This window comes from Chiloscyllium punctatum, chromosome 2, assembly GCF_047496795.1.
Source record: "Chiloscyllium punctatum isolate Juve2018m chromosome 2, sChiPun1.3, whole genome shotgun sequence".
NCBI lineage: Eukaryota > Metazoa > Chordata > Chondrichthyes > Orectolobiformes > Hemiscylliidae > Chiloscyllium > Chiloscyllium punctatum.
This window is the reverse complement of record NC_092740.1, coordinates 33,518,404-33,538,375: the sequence shown is the minus strand read 5'-3', so window position 1 is coordinate 33,538,375 and position 19,972 is coordinate 33,518,404. Positions and strand designations below refer to the sequence as shown.

Here is a 19,972-nt window from a genome sequence, read left to right as displayed (position 1 = left end):
TAAACAATTTCATTTTGTTATTACTTTAATGAAGCATTGGTGTGTTGCAACCATTAAATCATATGTGTTTCTGTACAGCTGGAGGAAGTGCCTGCACATTTGAGTATTCCTTAAGCTTCCTGTTTAATTTTAATGTGGCAAGATTTATTTATTTCAGAATGTAATGATGATGGGAGAGTTTAGTGCATTCCATTTGCCAGTCTTCTAAAAAAAATGGAGTGACATTTGAGATGCAAGTTTCTCTTCCTATTGGTATCTTGTCTGCATATACTAAATAAGGCCTGTAATTGGGAGGCTTTCACCTTTGTCCTGGTAAGCTGTAGTGCAGGGAACGAAGTGTTTAATTCTGTCAGAGAGCAGCAAATATGAATTTTTCTGCTCTGCATGCTCACGATCCCTGAGAATGAAGAATTGTACAGGCAAATGGTTAGTGGGTTCTGAGGCATTCTTTGTATGTTTGAACTCTTGTTGCTACTGTTTCCTATATTTGCCATTGCTGTTGCTGTTCTGGTTTCCTTATTTCTGATGTTTGAAGCCATTTAGATTTCTGTGCTGACTTGATACCCCGGAATGTTTTCATTGTTTGTCGGTCTGCTAATATTTGCCAAAAGTGCAAAATATTTGGTGGGGATCTAAAAGCAAGTTTTGATGCTGTCTGGTGAAGGGTCTTGAAAAAACTGATTAAATACAGTGAATTGTGCAGTAGTTTTGCGAGCGCCAAATCCTAATGTTAATGTATAAAAGATAACCTGCAAATATGACCTTTGAAAATGACATTGTTGACTCTGAAATAATCTTGTGATCTGACTGCATAGAAAAAACGCTGGCTGAGTACACAGTGGTCAATGTTTAAAAGTTCCATGTAGCCTTCAGGTCCATTGCAACTACTGAAAACTGGTTGGGCAGTACGTTTACAGGACGCTGTGTATTACAGGCCAGTGGTTTTTAAATTATGTGTTTCTAGACTTGTTTTGTGGTGAAATTACTTGACCCATGAGCTCCAACAGTTCCTCCCAGTGATTTGTTGTAATTTTTATCTTTAACAAGAGTTGATCTTTTAATTTTTGGTGCGTAGAGCATTACAGAGGTTAGGTAATTCGTGTAATTTTATTTGAGAATTTAATCTCAGCATAATGTCACTCTGGAAAGTTTGAATGTTTTAAACGTTTGGTGATCATGGATGGATGAGGCAAATTTGATCAGCAATTTTCAATAATTTTTATTCCTGGAAATCAGCAATTTCTTTCCAAGTCCTAATTGCCCTTGAGAAGGTGTTGGTGAGCTTGAATTGCTGTCCCACCCGGTACAGGCACACCCACAGTACAATTAGGATGGGAGTTGCACAGTTTTGATTCAGTGACAATGAAGGGATGGTTATATAATTTTAAGTTAGGATAAGGTGTGACTTGAAGAAGAACTTGTACATCAGGAACACCATCCCTACATGTTGGCCTTGTCCTTCAAGGTGTTAGAGATCACTGGTCTGGAGGTATGTCACTGGAACTTTGATGTTTTAAAAACAGTCATTAATGGGATATGGCCGTTGCTGATGGGATCAGCATTTATTGCCAATCCCTAGTTGCCCTTGAGAAAGTGGTGGTTACCTGCCTTCTTGAACTGCTGCAATCCAGTCCCAGTCTATGACCTGCTTTTGTAGCCATGGAATTTATATGGCTAGTCCTATTCAGTTTCTGGTCTGTAATAACCTCCAAGATGTTGATAGTGGGGGGTTTAGTGATACTAATGTCATTGAGTGCTACGGGGCACTGGTTTGTTTGTTTGTTTGTTTGTTTCTTGTTAGATATGATCAGTACCTGGCAATTGTTGCTGTGCATCTTCTAGCTCGTACACAATAGAGGTATAGTGCTTCAGTGCTGAAGATCATGAAAACTTCAATAAGTAGATGAACTGCAGATCAAAGCAGCTCCTTTTTTCAATGGTGTAGACTTTGTGGAGTTATTGGAGCTGCACATTTCCAAGCAAGTGGAAAGTATTCAATCACATTGCTGACTTGTGGCTTTACAGATGTTGTAAAGGCGTCAATCAGAGGTTAAATAACTTGCTGTAGAATTCCAAATCTCTGACCAGTTGATGTAGCCTCAGTGTTTATGTGGTTGGTCCACTTAAGTTACTATTCAGTGGCAACCTCCTGGACGTGATGCTGATGGCTTTTGACCATTTACTGCTGTTGAATATCAAACTGCGGTGTTCAGCTGTACTCTTGTTAATTCTGATCATTGCTTGGAACTTGTAGGGCATAAATGTTACTTGTTATTTATCAGCCCAAAACGTAATGCTGTTCAACTCTTACTGTATGTGAGCTTGGACCTTTACAGAGAAGTTTAAAAAATTAAATAACCTGATCAGAGATGTTATGGCATACCTCTATGGCAGGTAGGACTTGAACCTAGAGACTGTAAGGACTGGAGATGCTGAAAGCCAGAGTTAATACATGTGGAGCTGGAAAGGCGCAGTGGGTCAGAAAGCATCCGAGGAGCAGGAAAGTCAACATTTTGGCCCGAAACATTGACTTTCCCGCTCCTCAGATGCTGTCTGACCTGCTGTGCTTTTCCAGCTCCAATAACTCCAAGAAGTCAACACCATTGAGAAAAAGTAGCACCTTTGATCTGCAGTTCATCTACTAATTTAAGTTTTCATGATCTTCAGCAGTTAAGTACTATACCTCCATTGTGTACGAGCTAGAAGGTGCAATGCAACAATTGGTCAAGTGCACCACAAGTCCCCATGGGAAATTGAAATGTTTAGAGTAGCAGCAATTGTTTGTACTATGTATTGGAGTTGGACTTTGTCCAGTGTTCATCTCTTCAGATAGATTTCACCTTTCACCTTCTTCACCTCCCCCCTCTGCCTTTGGTCACTCCAGGTACATGTCATTGTGTTAATGGCTCATCCAGAGAGTGATGTCTCAATTTGGAATCTTGGTCCTGTGCTGTCACTGTCAAACAGTTCCATTCTTTACTTGAAAGCTACTTTGGAGACTGCACATTACTTTGTGTTGTTAATTGTACTCACAACAGAATTGTTGAATCTAGTTGCCATACTGAAAAAGGAAATGGTTATTTTTGACTGTGCAGGAGCACAGGGCAGAGGGGAGAAAGAGATTTGAAGAATCCAGTGTTGCAGCCATATTTATCAACCAAAATCAAAGAAAAGGTTTTTCTTAATGGTTTGCATCAAAAAATTACAAAAAAAGAGTGATGTCTAGGGATTGATTATTCAAGCATGAAGAATCTTGTATTGTCAGTGGATTGAAGTCATTTGTCACTTAGATGTCATATTCAATCTGTATCCAGGCACTGTCTACTCCCCACACTGGCAGGTAATTTACTGTACTTCTCCTTTAGGGTTGACATGCTTTTTTTCCCTCATTCTTGAGTTGCTGGATCCTGCACTGCTTTTTCACTTTTATTCCCTTTTTTTCAATTTGCTGATTTTTTCGCACATACTCGCCCATCTGTTCATAAAGTCTACGTTTTATGTATTCCTTTTAACTTCCCTCCTATCTCCAACTGGCTCTGGTTTCACTTCTGAAATTTACCCATCCTGAGCAGCTTTTCTGTCTCTGTGCGTGTGTGTTCCTCCTGCTGTTTGCTCTTTTTTTTCCTAATGTTTCTAGAACACTTACCTTTTCCCCTTTTTTACTTTGACTTCCTCTCCTGCTAGTCTTCCAGTTCTGACATTTTTACTTTAAATAATGCATCTCTACAGAACAGGCATATGGAGTTAAGGCCACAATCCGTTCAGTTGTAATCTTATTGGGTGGCAAAGCAGGTTCGAGGAACTGAATGACCTGTTCCTACTCCTGATTTGTATTTTTTTAATTTGAAAAATATACTTTTATTCTTAAAAATCTTTATATACATAAATAATCACTAAAATGGTTTGGTGCTGTACATTCTTTGTGCATGTTGAACAAAGGGGTTTGACTTTCTACAGGTGCAACAAATCCAGGGCATTTCTTGCATATGAAAGAAACTATTTACATGTATTTGAGGCACTGCGCGGGTCTGATAACTAACGGGCCTCGATTGTACTTTGGCCAAAAGACTTTAGATGGTAGACTTTCCCCACTGCTTGTTGGCGGCAGCTGCCCCAAGCTTTAGTGTGTCCCTCAGAGTGTAGTCCTGGACCTTGGAGTTTGCCAGTCTCCAATGCTTTGTCAAGTGTTTTTTCCCCAGGGTGGAAATGGCTATCACGAGGGGGCATAATTTTAAGGTGATCGGAAGAAGGGTTAGGGGAGACGTCAGAAGTATGAACTTTACACAGAGTGGTGGGTGCGTGGAATGCACTGTCAGCAATGGTAGTAGAGTCAGATACATTACAGACATTTAAGCAACTCTTGGACAGGCACATGGATGATAGTAAAATGTAGGGTATGTAGTTTGATCTTGGAATAGGATAAAAGGTCAGTACAACATCAAGGGCTGAAGGGCCTGTAACATGTTTTAAAGTCACCTCTTTACACTGGAAGACCAACAAGCTTTGGGCAGGCCAAAGAGTGTCATTGATTGAGTTGATGGGCCTCCAGGCACAGTTGATGTCTGTATCAGTCTTTGTCCCAGGGAACAAACTGTAGAGCAAGGAGTCAAGTGTCATGGAGCTGCTCTGGACAAACCTCAACAAAAACCATTGTATCTTTGTCCAGATCTTGTTGCAAAGGCACGTGTGAGAAGGAGATGTGTGACGGGCTGTACACCCCTTCTGCTGCTTTGAGGGCAGTATGTGGTTGCGTAGACTGAGCAGGCATACATGAAGGATTTGACTGCTCACTACTGGCTAAGCAATGTTTTGTTGCTTGTTGGAAAGTTTTGGTGATGAGGCATTCTGCTCAGGGAGCAACCCACAGGATCCACCCTCTCCTTTCTCTGCAGGGTCTCAAGGAAGCAATGTGCTGACCACTTTCTGATGGATTTGTGGTTAAAGGTGTTTTCTTTCACACATTTCTTCATGAGGGACAGGTGATACCCACTCCTGATTTGTATATGTGTGTGATGACTGGCCTGGTCATATGTTTCCAGTGTTTTATGCCTTTGTTACCTTGACTCAAATGATGATTGCCCTACTGCAGCCACGTGGTTGGTGGCAGGTATTGATCAAATCTGTTCCAGATCAAAGTTCAGGGTTTTGGTTTAATGGTTAGTACAGATAATATAGTGGACTCAAAGAGCCTTGCATTGGTTCTGTTTAGTAATGTTGTATAATTGGCATTTGTTGCTGCAAGCCACGTATACGAAATGCTATGTTAAAATTCCACCAATAAGCTGTGAGGAAGGATTGTAACATAGACCATCTCGAATCAAAGACACTGCTCAAAAAATGTGGACTCTTTGAAGTTTTTGTAAGGCAAAGTGACTAATCTCTTTCTATAAAGATTCTGTGTGTGAGGGAGAGATGAGGATATAGGAGCCCATCTGACAGACTGCAGCCACACACTAGCAATACTAATTTGTACCTTAATGTGCAGCATTGTTTTTGCCGAGCATATGCTTGTAGCTTGACAAATTTCATGACAGAGCGCTCAAAGCATACATGTATGGTCTGAGTACTTGGGTGGGTGGTTTGGAATGTGAGAAATCTAAATCAATTTGAGCAGAAACTTTAGAGTTACACTCATGTGTTCCATCTTGTACAACTTTCTTGGGGAATAAGAAACCTTGACAGCATTCCACAGTTGACTGGCTCACTGTGCAGCCTCGACTACAAATCTTGGGAAAGTTTGAGTAAGTTTTTCTTTAATTCTCTGATAATCCTGCACGACTTTAAAATTACCAACCAATGTATGCTGGAAAATTCATGGGCATTCAACGCTAAACAAAATGAATGTTCATGTATAACTGGTAAATATATCTGCAAGTATTCCTGATATTCATCATTGTCTCCTCCATTACCAGTAGGACCTGTATATGACAATGTCATACAATAACTTGGGGTGCTGTCATTAAGGATTGCAAGCATGTTAATTAATACAGATTTAGCTTTGCCCTGCTTGTAGATAGTACATATTGTTGCCAGTCATGGATCTGTGGTGAGGGGAGTACATGTTGAAGATGGTGTTTGCGGTGCCAATCAAGTGGGCTTGATGCTGGCACTAGGTACCAAAGTCAGCTCATAGCAAACAGAGTAGAAGTTCTAATTCTTCAGTCCTGTATTTGGTTTAGGTTCCTCAAGGTGTACAGTATCCAAAATTTTCAATCGCACTTTTTCCATCCATTGGTTTAGAATGAATACTTTGAATCTGTTTCCACAAAATGGAAGAACGATAAAACTGCAATTAGGGAAGACCAGTGTGAAATACTGAAAAGAAATGTTGAGAGCAGAGAGTACTGAGAGAGGAATTATTTAACATTTTTGAAAATGGGAACCCCCAGAACCAGATGAAATATATCTAGAGAAGGTTCTGACCATCATTTTTCAGTCCTCCCTGGCTGTAGACATGGTTCCAAAATGGAGGATGGTTAATGCAGTACCCTTGTGAGGGAAAAAGGGATTGCTCAAGTAATTACAGACCAGTATCACCACCACTCTAATGAGAAAGCAGCCCCTAAGGTCTGTTAAGACTGTTGTGACACAGCAGCAACAACGGACTAGTCAGCCTAACTTTGCTTGCAAATTATTGGAAAAAGTTCTGAGAGGAAGGATAAACACCCATTCAGATTAATCACTGGTAGCACAGATTTTTTTAAAGGAAAGTAATGTCTGACAAAAATTATTGAAGTTTTTTAAATTCATTCAAAGGAATGTGGGCATCACTAGCGAGGCTAGTACTTGTGGCAATCCCCAGTTGCCCTGAGGAGGTTGGTGAACTACTTTCTTGAACTGCTGCAGTCCTTCCTTGGGATGTGGGGACACCTATTTCGATGTTAGGAATGATTTCCAGGATTATGATGCAGTGACAGTGAAGAACAGCAGCAATACGGTTCATAGCCAGGATGATATGTGACGTGTGGATGTAATGGTCCCAGCGTCTGCTGTCATTGTAGTTCTAAGTGCTAGAGGCCACTTCCACCTTGTAGTTGAGAAACAAGGGAATGAGTTATTTTCCATAGAATTCCTAGCCCCTGACCCACTCTTGTAACCATGTTTTATATATATGTGTGGCTTGTTTGGTTCAGTTTCTGGTCAATGGTAATCACCAATAAAAGACTTCAGTGATGGTGGTGCTATTGAATGTTAAGGGATTATGATTAGATTAAATTAGATTAGATCCTCTACAGTGTGGAAACAGGCCCTTCAGTCCAACGAGTCCACACCGACCCTCCGAGGAGTAACCCACCCAGACCCATTTCCCTCTGACTAATGCACCTAACACTCTGGGCAATTTAGCATGACCAATCCACCTGACCTGCACATCTTTGGATTGTGGGAGGAAACTGGAGCAACTGGAGGAAACCCATGCAGACGCTGGGAGAATGTCCAAACTCCACACAGACAGTCACCCAAAGCTGGAATCGAACCCGGGTCCCTGGCGCTGTGAGGCAGCAGTGCTAATGGCACGGTGGCTCAGTGGTTAGATTCTTTCCTGTTGGTGATGGTTGTTGCCTGGAACTTCTCTGTCTCCAGTGTTACTTGCCATTTATCAACCCAAGGTTAAGAGATCAATCAAGGTATTCTATTTTGTCATTTGTATGAATTTTAGCAAAGCATGTGACGAGCCAGTGTGGCAAGCTGGTCACAAAAGTGTATGCTCATGGGATTCAGTGATATGGAGGGTCTGGTGTTGGACTGGGGTAGACAAAGTTTAAAATATCACACAATACTGGGTTATAGTCCACAACATATTTATTTGGAAGTACAAGCTTTCAAAGCGCTGCTCCTTCTTCAGGTAGCTAATGGAGTAGGACCATAGGACACAGAATTTGTAGCAAAAGATCATAATGTCATACAACTGATGTGATAAATTGAACAAACTTAGATTGTTATTAAATCTTTCGTCTTTTAGAAGGGGTTGCAGGTTTTGATTCATTAATATGTAAATTCCCTGAACTTCTTTTAAGTCACATTCCTGAGGTAACTTAAGGTTTTATATAAAACAAAAATGAAAGCTCAGACAATGCATTAAAGGTGTAAGATTAGAGTCTATAAGTATCTATATGAGTGGTTCAAAAACTGCAACCCATTCTAAAAGGTGAAAGACTTAACAGCATTCTAGGTTTGTTCAATATATCACATTGGTTGTATGACACTACGATCTTTTGCTATAAATTCTGTGTTCTATGTTCCTGACCTGAAAGCTTGTCCTTCCAAATAAACCTGTTGGACTATAACCTGGTGTTGTGTGATTTTTGACATTGTCCATGGCAAAGTGTTCAAGGCAAAGTGAAAAGTTAAATCCAATGGTGATACAGAGGCAAAAAACAAAATGTGGGATGTTTTTGTGATTGGAGGAATGCTTCCAGTAGGTTTTTGCAAGATTCAGATTTTGGATTAGTGGTGCTGGAAGAGCACAGCAGTTCAGGCAGCATCTGAGGAGCAGCAAAATTCAGTACAAGCTATCTTACTTTTTGTTGTTTATATCCATGATTTGGACTTGAATATTGGGGAATATGAAAAAAAAGGCTGTGTGGTTGATACAAAGAAATCTATAGACTGTGGGGAGATGTCAATATCAGTTGGGCAGAAACACAGTAAATGGATTTCTGATTAGAGAAAAGTGAGTAAAGTGAAATAATGCATTTGTGGGAGAATGCATTAACAAGAATTGAATGAAACCAAGAAATGCAGAGGGATTCTGGAGTGCAACGTTTATAGATCCCTGAAGTTGGCTGTAATGTGTGATATTGGAAATAAAAACAGAAAGTAAAGCAAACCCACAGATCTGGCAGGATTTATGAAACTCTGAAGAAGAATTCAGGGAAGAATTAATTGAAGTGTATAATATTAAGGATTCTAGATGGACTTCGTGGGAAGGTTATATTGCTGTTAGTTGAGGGGCGCTTAAGAAGACGTCGTGGATTTAGGTTAAGACATAGAAGTTTCGAGGGAGACTGGGGGTAGAATCTAGAATTAACTTTCTGAAAGGGTGGCAAAGGCAGCAATGTTCATAATATTTTAAAAAGTACTTAAAATGCACGAGAATTACCACAGCCTAAAAGGAGCTGGAAGGTGGGATTGGGTTGAATGATTACTTCATTGTAGAGTGATTAGGACATGACGGACTGAATTATGTCCACCCTTGCTGTGAATTTATTTATTATCTGACTTCACAGTAACATGCTTAACGTCTGTTTTGCTTTTCACTGCCACAGAAGTGAATTTCCATTTGCAACGATGCAAGCAAGTGATCTGGTGACACACCTGCGCATACCAGAACTTTGGGAGGTCCGGCAGTTTGTTCGTTCTCTTCCACCATCCGCTCTAATAGGCATTGGCACCATTGCAGCCCTGATAGCATACTGGTATGCCACAAGACCTAAGCCACAGAAACCTCCATGTGACCTGACCAAGCAGTCTGTTGAAGTGCAGGTATGGTTTGAAATATCATTACTTTTAGGAGTGTTGTAAAGTAATGAAGAAGTTTGATTTGGAACAAATTCGGCGAATTGATGACTCTGATTCTTATTTGTCAGGGGAAGGTGCTTCCAAATTCTAAATCAAAAGCAAGATGCTGCAGACGCCGGAAGCCTGAAAAATAAACAGAAAATGCTGGAAACACTTAGCAGGTCAGTTCTGTTGAAAGGTCAGCAATCTGAAACATAACACTGTTTCTCTCTATCCGGATGCTACCAGACCTGCAGAGTGAGTCCAGCATTTGCTGTTTCCAAACATTGCTGATGTGGATTTGCAAACAGCTTGTGACTTCTTAAGAGGTGGACTGGAAATGCAAAATAAACTTGATTTCCTTTGCATTAAATCAAGCAGTGCAGTTGACGAAGATGATTCACATTTTAATTGTACTCAATCGTTTTTTTTTCAAAAAAAGAATTGGGATATTTTTCCCTCTGTAGTTACAGCATCTACACTGAGTTGTACAGAATCCTGTATCCTCACAAGCTGCAGATCCACTCATCCATTCTCTCCCACCTCTCTGCTGAGGGATCAACTTCATATTTTGCCCCTGATGCTGGGGTCTGATTTTAAAATCTGTCACCTTTTATATCTTTGAGCATTGAATGTTGTTCCATTCTTTTTACTATACAATCCTTATTATTTACCAACCAACCAAGTCCTGACACTCGTTTGTTCTTCACTGCCTCTCTTTGTGATCCACCACTGTTGCCTGACCTCATATGGTTGCAGTTCCATATTTCTTTTGATAAGCTGCATTGGTTCTTTGTTCCTGAAGACCCCCAATTTACAAAATTATCATCTTCGTGTTCAAATCACTTCATGGCCATGGTGGTAGGAGAAACATGGGAATTGGAGTTGGCCATTTTGCCTGCCGAGAATGCTGTTTGCACTCAATGACTGATAGTGCCGGAAATTGTCTCCCTATCCTTTTGAGGTCCTTAATCCTCAGATACCTATCAAAATGGCTGAGCTTCCAAAACCCTCTGCAGGAGAAAATTTCAAAGATTCACCATCCTCTAAGTGAAGAAAGTCCTCCTCATCTCACTTGTAACTGTCGTACCCATCGCTGTAAGATTATGTCCCCAGTTCTCGAGTCATAAACCAGGGGAAACATCTTTATTTACATCCATCCTGCCATTCCTTATAGGAATTTCAAAAGTTTCAATGAGATCACCTAATTTTTCTAAAACTAAAGAAGTACAGATCCATTTTCCTCAACCTCCCCTCATAAAATAATCCTGCCATCCCAGAGATTAACCTGGTTACCCACCCACAAACCCTGTATGGCAAGTATCCTCTTCCTTGGATTTGGAGACCAAATCTGCACACAATTATCATTACACAGATATGGTCTGACCAAGGCTATATCTAATTGCAGCAAGACGTCTTTACTATACAGTAGCAGCTCCCCCTCCTGCCTGCCCCCACCCCCATACCCCCACCCACCCACAGGGGATATGTACCAAGACCTACTGTGGAAGCCCAAAACCACGGATAGTCACAAACCCATTCATTTAAATGGAAAATTTATGTTCCCAGCAGCTCCTGGTCCCTGGTTCTGGAATGTTCCCTGTAATATGTTCAGGCCATGGGTAACTGAAACCGCGGAAACCTGACCGGACCTACAGAAGTGGCAGTTGGCCTGTATACTCAACCATTTTACCTTCCTCATTGTTGGCTGCACCTGCATACTTACGATTTTTCTAGTAGCTCAAGACCAAAGGCATCCGAATCCCTTTGAACACCTGCATTTCCCAACCTCTCATCATTTCAATATCCTGGCTTTGCTCTTTCTCTACAGAAGTGAATAACTTCAGATGTATTTACATTATATTCTATTTGCCTTGTTCTAGCCCATTCACTATGACTATCCAAGTCCCTTTGAAGCTTCCTTGCATCATCCGCACAACTGGCTCCCACTTCAATTCAACTAATATGGAACTAATGCAATCTGCCCCCATATACAAATCAAAGAGTATGAAAAATTGTGAACCTACCACTGACACTTGCTGTAACCATCTGTGACCATCCTGAGACAAATCTGCTAATCCCTGCTCTCTGCTTGCTGTCTGTTAACCAATTCTCCATCCATATTAGTGCATTAAACTCCACTTGAAATTTGTTTGTTAAGGTAGCACTGTATCAGAAGCCTTATGAAAATACAAATGCATCATGTGGGAAGATCTCCTTAACTGTGTTAAAAGTATCATCTGAAAACAATCTCCAAGTTTGCCATACATGATGTCCCTTTCATAAAACTCTTCCCAGGGTTTACCATTCTTTTCTAAACATTGGTAATAGGTAAAAGGGAGTGAATGGCCTAGTGATATTATCACGAGACTATTAATCCAGAGACCCAGGTAATATTCTGAGGATCCTGGTTCAAATCTCGCCAGAGCACAAGGCAGTTTGCCATTCTTATCGGCTCTGGATTATGTGTGACTCCAGTTAATGATTCTTAATTGCTCTCTGGGCAATTGGAGATGTGCAACCCTAGCCAGTGACAACCATACCATGTGTATGAATATCAACCTATTCAGAGATGCTATTACATCCATTTGGGTAGAACGGTGACTGAGTGGTTAGCGTTGCTGTCTCTCAGCGCCAGGGACCTGGGTTCAATTCCAGCATTTGGGCAACTGACTGTGTGGAGTTTGCACATTCTCCCTCTGTCTGCGTGGAGTTTCCTCTGGGTGCTCTGGTTTCGTCTCATAGTCTAAAGTTGTACAGGTTAGGTGGATTGGCCATACTAAGTTGCCCATTGTGTCTGGGGATGTGCAGGCTAGGAGGATTAGCCATGAGAAATGCAGGGTTACGGGGTAGTATAGGGGGATGGATCTGAGTGGGATGTTCTTCGGAGGAGTGGTGTGGATTTGATACGTCACATGACCTGCTTCTAAACTTCAGGGATTCTATGGTATGCTTCATTCAGGTGGGACTTGAATCTGGGTCTTTTGGTCCGGAGTAAGGACATTACAATTGCACCACATGCGTGCTGTATGTCTGTGAATATAAACTCAGGAGGGAAATATACTCCACATGAGCTTGCTTCATCTCATCCTGTCTGTTATATACATTATTCCCTTATGATTATCACATTTTCCTTTTTAAAAAATCTATTTGGGATGTAGGTTTAATCGCTAAGCTGCAAGGTTTGTTTTCAGACGTTTCGTCACCATATTAGGTAACATCATTAGTGAGCCTCCAGATGAAGTGCTGGTGACATGGTCTGCTTCCTATTTGTGTTTAGATTTCCTTGGGTTGGTGATGTCATTTCCTGTGGTGATGTCATTTTCTGTTCTTTTCCTCAGGGGTTGGTAAATGGGATCCTAGTCAATGTGTTTGTTGATGGAGTTCTGGTTGGAGTGCCATGCTGCTAGGAATTCTCGTGCATGTCCATTTACCAACCCCTGAGAAAAAGAACAGGAAATGATATCACCACAGGAAATAACATCACCAACCCAAGGAAACCTAAATACATAAATAGAAAGTGGACTATACCACCAGCACTTCATCTGGAGGCTCTCTGATGATGTTACCTAGTATGGCAATGAAATGTCTGAAAATGAACCTTCCAGCTCAGCAAGCAAGCCTACATCCAGAACCTCAACCTAAGCTACAAATCTTCTCAAAACTCGCTTAACCTTCTATTTGGCTCAACTATTTGGCAAAGCCTTGAGAGGAACATAGAAATGTCACACACAAAAGGTACCAAGGCAGTAGTAAAATCAACCTTTTTTTTTATTTCAAGAAAGCCAGGTTATTTTGACTCCTTTTAATCTAAATACATTTGATTTCGAGAAAGATATCCACAAGAAAGGCAATTCTTCTTAAATTAACCTTGTGTTCAACTGAGTGAGGGGTTGAATTAAGAAGGGGATCAAGTAGTCACTCCTTACCAACAACAATATTACTACTTGTTGTATCCTGTCTGAAATGGTAACCAGCTGGGGACTCTCTGCCTTGAACTGTTTAATACGTTCTCCAATTACGACTGCTCTAATTTTAATTCTTTCAGTTCCTCAGATTTACAAATCCCTCAATTGCCTAGTATTTCTTGGAGATTTTCTGTATCTTATGTGAAGGTAGACACAAAGGAATTGCCTAGATTATCTCTAAATTTTTAAAAAAAAAGCTGCTGGAAATCAGAAATTGCTGGAAAAATTCAGCACATCTGACAGCATCTGTGGAGAGAAAGCCATGTTAACATTCTGGTTGTTGCTAGCATTGCAGCCTCACAGAGCCAGGGACCCGGGTTCGATTCCCGCCTCGGGTGACTGTCTGTCTGTGTGGAGTTTGCATGTTTTCCCCATGTCTGCGTGGGTTTCCTCCGGTACTCTGGTTTCCTCCCACAATCCAAAGATGTGCAGGTTAGGTGGATTGGCCATGCTAAATTGCCTGTAGTGTTAGGTGCATTAGTCAGGGGAAATGTAGAGAAATAAGGGAATGGGTGTGGGTGCATTACTCTTCGGAGGGTCGGTGTGAACTTGCTGAACCAAATGGCCTGTTTCCACATTGTAGGGATTCTAAGTAATTCTAAGACCCTTCTTCAGATCTGATGAGTTTTTCCAGCAATTTCTGATTTTGTTGCCTAGCTTATCTGCTATTTCCTGTTCTTCACTATAGATTCAACTATTTCCAGGAATAAAATTATTAATTCTTGATAAGTTGGAAATCTGTTGTGAACTGTACCAATAGTTTCCGGTATGGTGACAATCTTCCATAAACATAGTAAAGGTTAGAAATATTCTTCGTGTAAATTAAGCCAGTGATTGAAGAGTTTAAATGAACATATTCATGGCAGAGGTTTGAATTGGAGAAAGTATCCCATAAGTGGTACGTGCAGAGTCACTGAACAGAATTATGCTAGACGGTGCCATTTGTGTGAAATGAAGTTTTAATTGGTTATGTAGTTTCATAGTGTTCTTGCAACAAGTTTGTTTTGTGATTCAGAATAAAGTTTGAAATGCTTCTCCACCTTTTTGTTTGTATGGGCTGAATAGTCTTTTATGTATAAGCAGTCACCATACAGATAAATAATCCAAATAATTGTATTTTCTACACTTATTGTAGAGAAGTAACCCTGTCATGGTTACTTCCAATTTTGGTGTACTCTTCAATTTAAGAAAAGTTTTTTTACTACTTGTTTCTCAATCTCTGTCATTGCAGGATCATTATGACATTGCAAGCATTACTTTGAATGGGAGTCCTGAAGAGGATAGGTTTCTTTCTAAATGACATAATTTGTTGTCCTCCTGTTCTTGCATATCCCAAAACTAGCTAAATGTTTGTCAAACGTGAAAACAAGACAAGAGACAAAATTTCAAGCATTTTTGTTTCAGCAAACTCTCAAACATGCTGCCAACTAAACTGTACTTTGGCAAAGGAACCTGAGGGGCAACTTTTTCACACACAGGGTGGTTCGGATGTGGAATGTGCTGCCAATGGAAGTGATAGGTGCAGGTATACTTACAACATTTAAAAGACAGTTGTACAGGTTCATGAGAAGGAAGGGTTTAGAGGGATTGGCCAAACAAGACAAACGGGACTATTTAGTTCCGGAAACTTGATTGACATGGACAAGTTGGAGAAAGGCCTGTTTCCATGCTCTATGACATCATCCTTCTTTGGGCTATTCACATTGAACCAGTTTAATATTAATTTAAAGAAAATGAAATCTTTAATCAAGTAAGATTAAAGGAAAGCCTAATGTAGTATATATATTTGACATTTCCATTACAAATATAGCTCAGTTGATCCAACTAATGTTTATGCTGCATGTTCACCTCCTCCACTCCCTTCAAATAAGCTTAACATCAGTAGTTGTCCATTGTTTACTCCCTTGTGAAATTATCTAACCTTCCCCTTGCATGAATTATGAATTGAATGGAATGATTAAAACTGTTGGGGAGCACCCAGTTACGTCTACTCTCTAGATAACAGCAACAAATTTCACAGTGTGGATCATCAAGTGTAACTGAAAAATAAGAACAGGAATGGGCCATTGAATCCTTTGAGCGGCTTCTCTCAACTTCAGATGTTTAACAGGAACAGTAGTTTTCTTAGTTTTGAATTCTTGTGTTATTAAGGTAGTGATGCCTGTTTTGAAGGCATTTTTCCGGCTTATATCAGAATAGGAAAGTATGCCATGATCAGAGTTGCCTTTGTAAGTAATTATTTATCTGCTCTAAAGCAAAGTAAGCTCAGCTTATCAAAGTGCATCAAACGTACGGCATCAGAAAATCAGCAGTGATGTGAATGTTCCACTTGAGCCTACTTCATCTCATCCTGTTCTTTTATTCATTTCTTTCCCTGTGTATACCCACCTTCCCTTTAACAACAACTTTGCTATTTGGCTCAACTAACAAGTTCCTCACCACAATTAAGGACGTTTATTGTGAATTAAGTTTTGAATTTAGCATTAGTTCCAACCTAACATTGCATACAGCCTTGCAGCTTTTGGAATCATTTTGCAGTCAATCAAGATAGACTAACATTATCCTTAGTTTCGTTGTAGAGTGTCTGCTTTAAGGCGAACAGTTCTGAGTGGTCTGATGTGAAGGAAACATCATCTCAGTGCAGTGGGGAGGAGCTGGGGCTCCATGCACTGAGGAGGAACTGGAAGCATCAAATGGATTGGCTGAAGCAAACTAGCTGAGATGGGGTGATTTGCTTTTTACATATCTCTTCCTTAGGATTGTCAACATGTTTATCACAAGTGCATCTTGTGTCTCGCTGTGAAATACCAATGTTCAATGCTGAATTAAGCTCAGTTTTTTAAAAAAATAAACAAAGCAATCAACTTGCAAGTACAATGTCTCTAATGAAGGTCACTGTGAAGGGTTAGCATGCACTCTAATAGTAAATGTGAAAATCAATCTTTCTAGAATGGGTGGACTATTGATTTTGTTATCAATGAAAGGTATCCAGCTATTTGAGGAATGTAAGACATTGTGTTTCCTGATTCTTTATGATTCTTAAAGTATGTCTTGAACTAATTTGGTGTTGAATCATAGGTGTGTGGCACTTCTAGCCAGAGCTCTTCTAAATATTTGGGTTTTCACAAAAACTTGTCAGTGGAGAAACCTATTTAACATTACCATTTCTCTTAACGTTTTATAAAGTTGTGATATATGCCAGTTTTGGCTATGAATAGTACAGGTACATAATCCTTTATCCCAAATCTGAAAAGCTCTGAAATCCGAAATTGTTTTTCGTTAAGTGTGGTGCGCCATTTTGGCAAGCGAACAGGTGACCCAACTCCACGCCCACTCAGATGTGACGTGATGACGTGGCTCAGCACTGACAGGTGTCAATTGTGTCTCAGCACTCAAAGTATTCACACGTATGTCTGCTGTTAAGTAATTTTTAAAATTTTCACCCTATTTATCTATTCCTAAATCCAAAAAATTACAAATTCTGGAAAACAACTGGCCCCAAGGATTTTGGATAAAGGATTGTGTACCTGTATTTCTGATCTCCATGAACTTTGTTGGTTAGAAAGCTCAATTTTCCTTAAGCAGAAAAAATGTCACCAATTACATGTAAAGCTAAACTAATCCACAATTGGCTAATTATCTAATGCATATAGAATTTAATTTTAGTTTAATACAAATAATCACCGTAAGGTGGACAATAAAATGTGTTTCTAAGAGCTTGGATTAAAATTTTATCCAATGGAAATTCAGGCTGTTGGTAATTGAGATTATGAATCAAATAACAATATGGACAAACCTGTTAGTTTAGCGCTGTAAATCCACCACAGATCATTCTTATTGTGGGAATGTAATTCAAGTAGTTTACAAACGCCCACACCCTAGGGTTGAATTCCAGCCTTTAATTTTATTTTTCAGTCCTTCTCCACCTGAATAAGCTTTGTTTATTTTTGTATGGAATCTGCTGTTTCACTTTTGCAAACTGAAATCTAAGTCTCCATAGTTACACTTAATGGAGAATATGAAGGACACAGTATTACAAAGGCAGGCAGAAGGCTATAGTTATGGAAGGAGTCTGTGTGAATAGAATGAGATTCTTAAAGCTGTGTTTCTTTGTAGAAAATGGTTGGTGTGTGACCAATGGAGAGCCGGTTACTGCTCTGTATGATGATATATAATTTGTTTACGATACAGGGAGTTACTGCTGTAATGTGGCAGAGTTCATAGCCTAGACATTGAAACTGCCAGACTAAACTGAGCACGACTGACTCCTGCATCTGAACAAGTAGGCCTAAGGATCACCCAGCTTTAGGCCTTGTTTATGAGATTTTTAGATTTTTCTTTAGATTCGATTCCCCTACAGTGCGAAAACAGGCCCTTCAACCCAACAGGTCCACACTGACCCTCCGAAGAGTAACCCACCCAGACCTATTTCCCTCTGACTAATGCACCTAACACTATGGGCAATTTTGCATGGTCAATTCACCTGACCTGCACATCTTTGTACTGTGGGAGAAAACTGAAGCATCTTCTGTGCTAGCAAAGAATCTTTGAATTTAAGTAGATTGTTTAGGAAAAAGCGTATGTAATCAGAGTTGAAGTCGCATTGACTGGTCTTGCGGTGATGAATAGACAGGAAGGGAGAGGAGCAGAAGTCGGTCATTCAGTCCATTGAATCTGCTCTGCCTTTCATTGAAATTATGGCTGGTCAGGTAATTCTCAATTCTACTTTTTTGTCTTTTCCCCGTAACCTTGATTCCCTTACTGATTAAAAATCTGTCTAGAATATACTTGAATATACTTAATGACCCAGGAACAACCGTCTTCTGTGGACCTCATGGCCTCTTAAAGGAAGTGCAGCAGAGATAGTGGATCAATTAGTTATAATATTCTGAAATTCCCTAGATATGAATAGGAAGGGATTGGAGGGATATCGGCATGGACGGGTTAGACCGAAGGGTCTGTTTCCATGCTGTACATCTCTATGACTCTCTATGTGGGAAAAGTTCCAGTGGTTTGGAGAAATGCTAATATTGATGCCATGATTTAGAGATGCCGGTTTTGGACTGGGGTGTACAAAGTTTAAAAATCTCTCAACACCAGGTGATAGTCTAACAGGTTTATTTGGAAGCACGAGCTTTCAGAGCACTGGTCCTTCATCAGGTGGTTGAAGGAGCAGCATTCCAAAATCTAGTGCTTCCGAATAAACCTGTTGGACTATAATCTGGTATTGTGTGATTTTTACCTTTGCCAATGTAGCAGCCTTATTCAAAAAGGGAGGGAACTATAAAGGAGGAGTATGCAGACCAATTAGTTTAACATTTGTTGTTGGGCAATTGCTAGAATCCATTAATAAGCATGTAATTCAGGACACTTCATAGAATCATAAAATCGTACAGTGTGGAAATAGGCCATTTGGCCCATCAAGTCCACACTGACTCTCTGAAGAGTATCCCACCCAGATCCATTTCCTACTCTATACCTGTAATAGAGGACTGAGAGGAAACCAGAACACACAGACAAGGGAAAAATGTGCAAACTTCATATTGACAATCAAAATGCAAACCATCAGAGTCAGCCTGGTTTTATGAGAGATAAGTCACGTTTGACTAATTTGCTAGACTTCTTCAAAGATATAACAAGCAAAATGGATCCTGCAGTTGGATTATATCTGGACTTCCAGAAGGTATTTGGTAAGGTACCACATAAAAGGCTAATAATACACAAGGTAAGATCACGGGGGTTAAACAAAACATGGGGTTGGGGTAATTTATTAGATTGGATTAACCATTAGAAATCAGAAAGTTAGGCTAAATGGGTCTTTTCTGATTGGAATGATGTAACTAATGGGGTGGTACAGGATTTGGCTCTTGGGGCCCCACCTATTTACAATCTACATTAATGGTTTGGATGCAGGGATAGATAGTCAAATTTGTAAATGATATTAAAATAAGTGGGAAAATAAGTCTCAATAAGGAATTAGGAAATCTACAAGTGGTCATGGCAGATAAAGTTTGACATGGATTACTGAGGTTATGCATTTTGGCTAGAAGAGTTGAAAGGTGAGAAGGTTCAGAACACAGAGGAAACCCACACGGACAAGGGAAATATGTGCAAACCGCATACAGAGGTCAAAATGCAAACCAGCAGAGTCTGCCTGGTTTTATGAGTGGTAGGTCATGTTTGACTAATTTGCTAAGAGTTCTTCAAAAATATAACAATCAAGGTGGATCCTGTGGATGGTTCGGCGCAAAGGAATCTGAGATCAGAGAATCCTTGTGCATGAGTCACAGAAAAACCAGTACAGTAGATAATAAGGAAGGCAATTGCAACTTTGGCATTTATTGCTAAATGAGTAGAGTATAAAATAGGGAAGTGATGTTGCAACGATAAAAGGCATTAGTGAGACCACACTTGGCGTATTGCATAAAATTTTGGTCCCCTTACTTGAGGAAGGAAGTAATTGCATTGGAGACAGATCAGAGGAATCACTAGATTGATTCCAGAGG

The 19,972-nt window shown here is 40.1% G+C and overlaps 1 protein-coding gene across 4 annotated transcripts in view; it reads left to right on the top strand.

Moving 5' to 3' along the window:
• The window catches only part of LOC140495913 (long-chain-fatty-acid--CoA ligase 1-like), a 168,258-nt gene that overhangs the window by 72,147 nt on the left and 76,139 nt on the right, over window positions 1-19,972 (top strand). For 3 of the 4 annotated variants that reach the window (XM_072595220.1, XM_072595238.1, XM_072595212.1), the window contains one exon: window positions 9,267-9,483. In XM_072595220.1, coding sequence (XP_072451321.1) covers window positions 9,267-9,483 — 217 coding nt within the window. Of the gene's footprint in view, window positions 1-846; window positions 935-9,266; window positions 9,484-19,972 lie in introns of those variants that run through there. The other variant, XM_072595228.1, reaches the window with a different exon arrangement.